Source organism: Lottia gigantea (assembly GCF_000327385.1).
Source record: "Lottia gigantea unplaced genomic scaffold LOTGIsca_115, whole genome shotgun sequence".
Classification (NCBI taxonomy): domain Eukaryota; kingdom Metazoa; phylum Mollusca; class Gastropoda; family Lottiidae; genus Lottia; species Lottia gigantea.
This window is the reverse complement of record NW_008707123.1, coordinates 626324-634575: the sequence shown is the minus strand read 5'-3', so window position 1 is coordinate 634575 and position 8252 is coordinate 626324. Positions and strand designations below refer to the sequence as shown.

The following is an 8252-nucleotide window of genomic DNA, read 5'->3' as shown; positions in this document are numbered from 1 at the left end:
ACATGATTTTAACAACTAAAACTATCAACATGACAGTACACCTCTAGAAAATTACAAGATACAATATTAAAATACATGATTTTAACAACTAAAACTATCAACATGACAGTACACCTCTAGAAAATTACAAGATACAATATTAAAATACATGATTTTAACAACTAAAATTATAAAATATATAGACACAGCTTTAAAGAAGAACAATCACTGGTTAAAGTTTTATTCAACGTTTCGATGTGTTTCCCTCGTGGTCCTCAGGCACATAATTATAAGAGGTATTGGGCAAAGTATATATACAGTAATGTTTATTATTAAGAACATTACAAGCTTGTTTACGATATATCAATATGGAGATGTGGCAAATCAACTCATAAACAAGCTTGAAAAGAGTGAGGGTAAACTAATTCAAACATGTAAACGTTCTTAATAATAATAATATTAAAACTATAAGAATATACAAGATACAATATTGTTGTCTGTGGTTCCTGCAATTCCACTAAAACTAAGCGTTTAATGATGTCACTATCACAAAATCTGCATAGTGACGTCATAAAACAATAAGTTGGAATCGCAGGAATCACTGATGTCTGATCTACACCTCATTGATTCCCCCTCCTCCCCCTCCACCTTCATTAATTCCAACCCTTTTCAATTTTGGTTATCAGCGGTCCTCAACGTCTGTCTTAGGTTTAAAAAGATCCTCGAGATCCAACATGTTTTGTGGAAGCTCTTTTCCCATCGTCTCTGGTAGAAATATGATCAATATTGTAGCTACAATACAACATATTCCTAGTATTGCTCCTGGAGCCCATGAATAACTTCCAGCCTGAAATACAGTAGAGAAACTATTTTATTACAAATCAAATCAAATCGTCTTACGTCTGCACCTAATCGGGAGGTTGCCATGGTAGCTGAGTGAGTTAGAAGCTTGCTAACCTAAAGGGCCAGGGTTTAATCCCAGAATAAGTGGAGATAATACCTTCAGATTTTCAACGTCAGTAACGCAAATCAGAGGGGCTGACATGGAAAAAGCTTCTAGTTGTTCTGATAGGACAATAAACCGAGGCCCATGTGCTACAGGTTGCGAACATTAAAGACAGTTAGAATTAACTTAATTTGGCTAATGAAGACTGGCAACGCCATGCAGTGTACAATGAGGGAAATTTTTCCAGCAGCATTAGCCTGTTCTTTTTTGATTTCCAACTGTAGAGGGATCTTTAACGTGCACAGCCTGTAGCACACAGCTCCTTGGTTTATTGTCCAATCCAATCAGCCCCTCCTCCGATCTACATGAGAAATGCCGAATGCATCAACACAACTCATTTAGAAATATGATTTCTTTAAGTCTCTGATACCCAGACTTCTCCTCTCCTGTTCTGTCTAAGCAGCTGTATGTAGATAAAGTAGGACTGGATAATGAAGGCTGGACTATCATTAAGACTGGAGGAAGAAAGCTACTGTATTGTTTAAATACGTACCAGTAGACTGGAAAACGGAGCTATCATTCCACCAATACGTGCTGCTGCAGACGCTGTACCATAACACAGATTTCTGGAATAAATTTATACAAATTAGTCAGTAAGTCAGTAAGTAAGTTAATAACTAATTAAGTTAATAAATAAGTCAGCCAGAAAGTCAGTCAGAAAGTAAGTCATCCAGTCAGTAAACAAGTAAGTAAATAAATAAGTACGTCATTAAGTAAATCACTTATTTAGTAAGTCACTAATCCACTCAATAAGTAAGAAAGTCATTAAGTAAATCACATATCAAGTGACAAGTAAGTCACGAAGTATATCACGTATTTAGTAAGTCACTTATCCACTAAATAAGTAAGTAAATAAATAAGTAAGTCACTAAGTATATCACGTATTTAGTAAGTTACTTATCCACTAAATAAGTAAGTAAATAAATAAGTAAGTCATTAAGTATATCACGTATTTAGTAAGTCACTTATCCACTAAATAAGTAAGTAAATAAATAAGTAAGTCATTAAGTATATCACGTATTTAGTAAGTCACTTATCCACTATATAAGTAAGTAAATAAATAAGTAAGTCATTAAGTATATCACATATATAGTAAGTCACTTATCCACTATATAAGTAAGTAAATAAATAAGTAAGTCATTAAGTATATCACGTATTTAGTAAGTCACTTATCCACTATATAAGTAAGTACGTAATTAAGTAAGTCATTAAGTAAATCACTTATTTAGTAATAAGTAAATAAATTTTTACCTGACATTGGTGGGAATCATTTCTGGTGTATACATAAAAATAACATTGAAGGAACCTGATATACCAAATTTACCAATTATGGACAAGGTAGTGGACAAGGCTGATGACCAAGGAGTATCTGAAATATAACAATTATTTTGCATGTATTCAAAAACCACATCTACCTCCAAAACCATGTGAACCATGGCAATGAAAAGAAGTAATACCATTGTAGACCTATTCAAAAGATTGCGCTCACTGCATCCAAATGGCTCAGACATGTAAGCCATAATAAACCACTTTAATTGACCCCTTGCCATAGAATTTATAGAAAGAAGGGCCCTTAACCAGTGCATTCAGGAAGAAATTGAGTTACAGATTATCAGCTAGACTGGTCATTGTTGACCTACTCGAAAGATTGTGCTCACTGCTTCAAAAACTCAGAAAAAGAAGACATAATAACAATTGACCACTTACCATAGAATTTAAAGATGGTGGACCCGATCATTCCGATGGCAGCTACAGCATGAAAAGCCATACATGTCTTCTTTCTACCATATCTATAAACAGAATTCATATTACAAACAATCTAATATATTCCACTACAGCCACTCACTACACACACCTTAACAATGACCACTACTTCAATCAAAGTATGATGTATCATATACAAGACAATATACAATAGGATCCTCGACCAGTGCTTTCAGAATATACAAGATATAATAACCAGTATTACCAATGGCTCGACATCTCTGGCCCTACTCAAGTTCCTCAGATGTGATACCTGGATGATAGGATGATATCACATGCGTATATCATTCTGAGAAACAAGGTTGAGCCAGATTTGTCGAGCTATCTAATCGACAGGGCTACAACCCTCCCTTCCTGCACCACAGCGTGACTAACCTGTCTATATAGTGAACCACTATTTCACTCTATTAGAAAGAGCTACAACCCTTCTCCCCTTTTGCCATGATATCAGTACTAACCTGTTAATAGTGAACCAGTATATCAGAGCTGAAGGCCCCTCGACCAGTGCTTGAGATTTTACCAGATGTCATAAGATATTGAGAACTTTTACAGACAGAGCTACTACCCCCACCCCCTTTAGGTATGATATGAGTACTAACCTGTCAATAGTGAACCAGTATATCAGAGCTGAAGGGCCCTCGACCAGTGCATTCAGGAAGAAATTGAGGTAAAGATTACCAGCTAGACTGGACGAAGTTAAAAATAATCCATAATACGTCAAGCTATTGGTAAACCTAAATAACAAAATAACATATATTAGTTATATCTGCCTTAGTCTAGTCAGCATCGGTGGCGTTCTACAGGGGAGGGTGCTAAAAAGCAGCTGGCCCCACATTGCCCCTCCCCACCCCTACTTTCAAATTTTGTATCATTTTGTAGAATAGCCTGTAGAATAGCCTCTGGAAAATTTTGTGGCCCCTGCACGCCCTCTCACCTAATTTGTTTCCTAGATACTCCACGGAAAAAATACCTTGCTATGGCTTTTCTATGAATCATTAGGCGAAAGGTTGTAGGTGAGTAGGGGCTTTCCTTATGTAAAATGAAAAAGATATTTGAAAGTGGAAGAGGGGGGAGGGGGGAGAGGGCTATATCAATGAGGGACTATATAATAAATTCAAATGTGTAAGACTTATCATAAGAAAATCAAAACAGACCCGTCGTTTGTTTGTTCGGAGGGGCAATGATGAATGGTGATTAGTAGCAGTAGCTACTGTAACCTCCTCCACCCCTCTCCATCCTCCTCAAAAAAGGTCGCATAACAGGAATCTAAAGCCATACATACCAGATAAACCACACTATGAGTAGAGTTACCACTATTCTTCTATGTTTAAATAGATCACAGAAGTTGTAGTTTTCATTGATGTTTTCTTTCAGTTTTCTCCCTTTGTTTTCAGACGTCAAGAGAGTTGTCACCTCTGGAAACTCATCACCCGTGTTAAGAGCGCCATCTGGTTCATTCGATATTGGTATATTTTCGTAAATTATCTGAAATTGGTCAAAGATCAAGTTATTTGAGAAAGTGTGCTTATGAAAATGAATAAGGCAATGTATTGTATAATTGCGAGTATTATGCGCATTTTTTGCCCTAAAACAAGAATGGAATTGTTTGCCAGATGTTCCTAATTAATATTTACAGTTTGTCAAGTGGTCATTTTTAACTGTCAAACACTGATAATTCTGGACACACAGGATTTGAAGGCTCAAATTTTGACAGTGAGCTGTGAACACTATTATTGATTGGCTTAGCTAAAGCTATCTTTGCTTGATAATGACGAAAGACCTGTCCTTTTAATGGATGTACCACCTTTGTGCGCCTGTTTTATTTAAGTAGGCTTTCACCAGCCTACGGACTACTGATTTCCAAGTGAATCAACTAACCTTCAATGGTTCATTTGCATTGATCTTGTTCATTTTGGCAGCTTTCTTCACCAGTCGTACCGTCTCTTCTAATCTGTTGTTAGCGACCAACCATCTTATTGATTCATCATTTATCCTGAAGGACAAAATGGCGCTTAAATAATACATTGATGCCTTGAATACAAATATACGATTTCCATAAACCAAAGGAAAGTTGGAAATGACCACAGACAAATAATAACAACAGAAATGATGTTTTTTTTATTGCTTTTTCAAGATATAACTCAATATAAACAAAGTTCAAGCTGCTTTATCAAACAGTACAAGAGCTGTTGGTATAAGTTCCTCATGAAGCTGTCAAAAGAATACTGAACAGAATGCAAACTAAGGGAGGTAACTATATTAAAGGTAGATAACTCACCAGTACTGTACTAGAGAAAAAAGAGAAACAGACGTCAGCGTTAAATTGACAATCTGCCAGCTGTACATGCGCACAATATATGCCACTGGTGACAGAGATGATACACACACGGTCCACGTCAGTAATCCAAAGCTTCCAACATATCTCCTTTGATGATGTGGGAAGATTTCGATGAGGTAGGTCACTGCTGCCAAAATCATACCCTAAGGAAGAAGAAGATAGAAAGTTGTATTATATTTAATGCTGATGCTGATATTGATCCTGATGAAGAAGGGAGAGAAGGAAAGAAGAAGAGAAGGAGGAAGGAAGAGAAGAAACGAGGAAGAGGAAGAAGTAGAAGAAGGAAGAGAAGGAACAAGAAATAGGAGGAGGAAGAAGGAAGTGAAGAAGGAAGTGGAGGAGGAAGAAGGAAGTGGAGGAGGAAGAAGGAAGTGGAGGAGGAAAAACACGGAGGAAGAAGGAGAGAAGGAATGAGGGAGTGAAGGAACTAGGAAGAGGAAGAAGGAACTAGGAAGAGGAGGAGGAGGGAAGAGCAGGAAGAAGGGAGAGAAGGAACGAGGAAGAGAAGGAGGAAGCAATAGAAGGAGTAAGGAAGAGGAAGTAGAAGCAGGGAGAGAAGGAACGAGGAAGAGGAGGAGACAAGGCGGAGGAGCATAGAGGGTAAGGAGGAGGAGAAGGAAGAAGGAGGATGTGGGAGAAAGAAAAAGAAGGGGGGAAGAGGAAACCGAAGAAGAGAAAAAAAGGACCCCCCCCTCCCCCCTAACCCTAACCCTAACCCTAACCCCCCCCCCCCCACACACTCCTCTCTCTCCCTTACGATGGTATAGTAATAACGCCAGGCTTACCGAAGATCCTACTCCAGATAAAAACCTCGTCACTGCGAACAGACTATAATTTGGCGCCAACGATGATCCGATTCCAGAAACCAAAACCAGCATTTGAGCCAGAATGATGACTGGTTTTCTCCCGTACCGATCTGAAGCTATCGTGAAGGTGGACGATCCAACAGCCATTCCTAGGCTCATCAGGGTCTGGGAAAAATCATTCAGGGCGGCTCGATCACAAACTAGGTCGAACTGAAAGATCAATGACATTGAAATTTGCAATGAATGCTCATCGTTTCGGAAGACCTGATGCTATTTGCGACAGGATTTATTAATTTGGCATGTGCAGAAGTAACTGATCATAAGCCCATGGCGTCTTGTACCAGTAGTGGATTGGAGATCCTGTCACGCAGTGGTATAATGATCGAGTTGTTGGTATCGTTAATGAGGGGAGGGGGTCGTGCGTATCTTTCAGGAACACCTGATGCGACTAGAAAGGGGGAGGGGTGCTAAATTAAATAGTAAATGGTATAACTCACGTAAGAAACCACCGACATATCTTTCGGATATTCATACTGATAACCGTAGAGGCAGGATGTAACGTTTTTAATACCAGTATCGTTATCTGTGAAGGTGATTGAACACTGGTCTAACACGTAGTCGGAGTCGTTGCCGTAAATTCCAGGCGGAGGGGCACACGTATGAGGATTTGCCTTCCCTGCAAGGATAAAGATTTGTTGCGGAAAGTCTATCTTGGTCTACCATGGAGCTAAGATGCTCCATGGGAGACCAAGATAGACTTTCCGCAACAAATTCACAGCGTCAAGCGATTACGAAGTTCGAAGTTCGCAATAACTTGACATTGCGAAGATGTCCTTGGGGCTGCAACCTCCATTTTGAGACCAATTTTAAGCTTTTTCGCTAACTGTTAAGAACACTGAAAGCATTGCCGATTGAAAATACACTATATTATATGTTAAGCTTGGTATGCTACTTACCCAAGAAAACGATGCTCAATGTTGGGAAAGCCTCGGAAAAATAGACAAACGTGTTCGCAAAATACATGAAAATTTGATAACGACCATTACTTTTCAACGCAATGAGAACGTCATCTACATCAACACGGCTCAGATCCGCCATTTTTTTCGCCATCTTGGATTCTTCATATACTTCACTACTCTCAAAAAAGATCGGTTTGGACAACCGTGTGATTTCCTGAGACCATCAATGTCAAACTAGACTCTTCTTGAGACGCCCTTGAGATCAATCTTTTATCTTAAGATGCGTTACACCAGATCAGATTATGCATAGTCATGGATTTGGTTTGATAAATGACTTATCAGTCTGTACAATTTAGCCAAGTCACACTCGATAGGCTTCACAATATCAAGCTTTTACCAACGTCGTCTAATACCTTGGCATTGTGAAGATGATTCGGTATTTGCATTAACTTTATATTTAAATCTCTCTGAATAAAAGTATTCAATTCGGTGTGTGTGGAAAACACGAGGAAATAGTGCGCCTCAAAGCCAAAGTGCATGTTGGCGTATGCCTTGCAAAGAATGGGCAACGGCATGCAGTGCACAATGAGTGAAATTTTGCCAGGACAGCGGCATTAGCCTACTCTTTGTCGAAGGATAGTTAACGTGCAAAGTTTATAGAACAAGAGGCCTCGGTTTATTGTTTTATCCGAACCACTAGAAGCTTTTTCCATGCCAGCCCCTCCGACCTGCATCACTGACAGGCTGGAAACATGGTTGAAACATCAGAAGGTATATCTCGACCTATGCCGGGATTTATTTAATATCATTACGAATAGAGAAACAATGTATATCAATCAATAATAAGCATAACACAAGTTGAATATAGCTTTTTATTATCAGTTTATCACAGCTATCTTAGTTTGTTTTTTACTTTCATTCGATTTAATTGCCAGTGGATTTATTTCTGAAAGAAGAATGAGTATTCTTTTATTATTTGACACCTGAAGAAAGCTCGTGGAGTCATTCCTTTAAAGGGATATGACCCCGTCTTTATACAATAAAATGTCTGTGAGAGGGTGAAGGCATTTGAAAGAGAAAGACACACATACCCATTCGTTGCTGGGTCAAAGCAGCAAGTGGTTTCGTTGTCTGATTTTGAGCACAGATCAGAAGGTCCTTGGAGCCAGTTGGCCTCCTGACAGTCCTCTGGAAGCATGCAGACACCAACCACCGTAACAGTGTTGTTCACACCACATTCTGTAATAAAGAAATGCCATGGAGTTTTACGTCCTATTCTCGAGGAACAATAGGGTGGCAATGTCCATGAAAGTCTGTCGCTATCGATGATGGCCTACACTTGTGGGGTATAAAGATGATGATGGAGGTAATTCATTCCCTATGTAGCCTAAAATGATAGC

General features: G+C 38.8%; 1 protein-coding gene across 1 annotated transcript; it reads right to left on the bottom strand.

Annotated features, from left to right (window-relative positions):
* Positions 1-661: 661 nt before the first annotated feature.
* Positions 662-7003, bottom strand: LOTGIDRAFT_171496 (hypothetical protein; the record flags this gene model as incomplete). The annotated part of the gene is made up of 11 exons (XM_009047691.1): positions 662-826; positions 1479-1551; positions 2237-2354; positions 2693-2775; positions 3349-3483; positions 4032-4234; positions 4628-4742; positions 5028-5230; positions 5873-6103; positions 6391-6569; positions 6850-7003. 11 exons carry the CDS (start codon positions 7001-7003, stop codon positions 662-664), a joined length of 1659 nt encoding a protein of 552 aa, XP_009045939.1.
* Positions 7004-8252: the final 1249 nt, after the last annotated feature.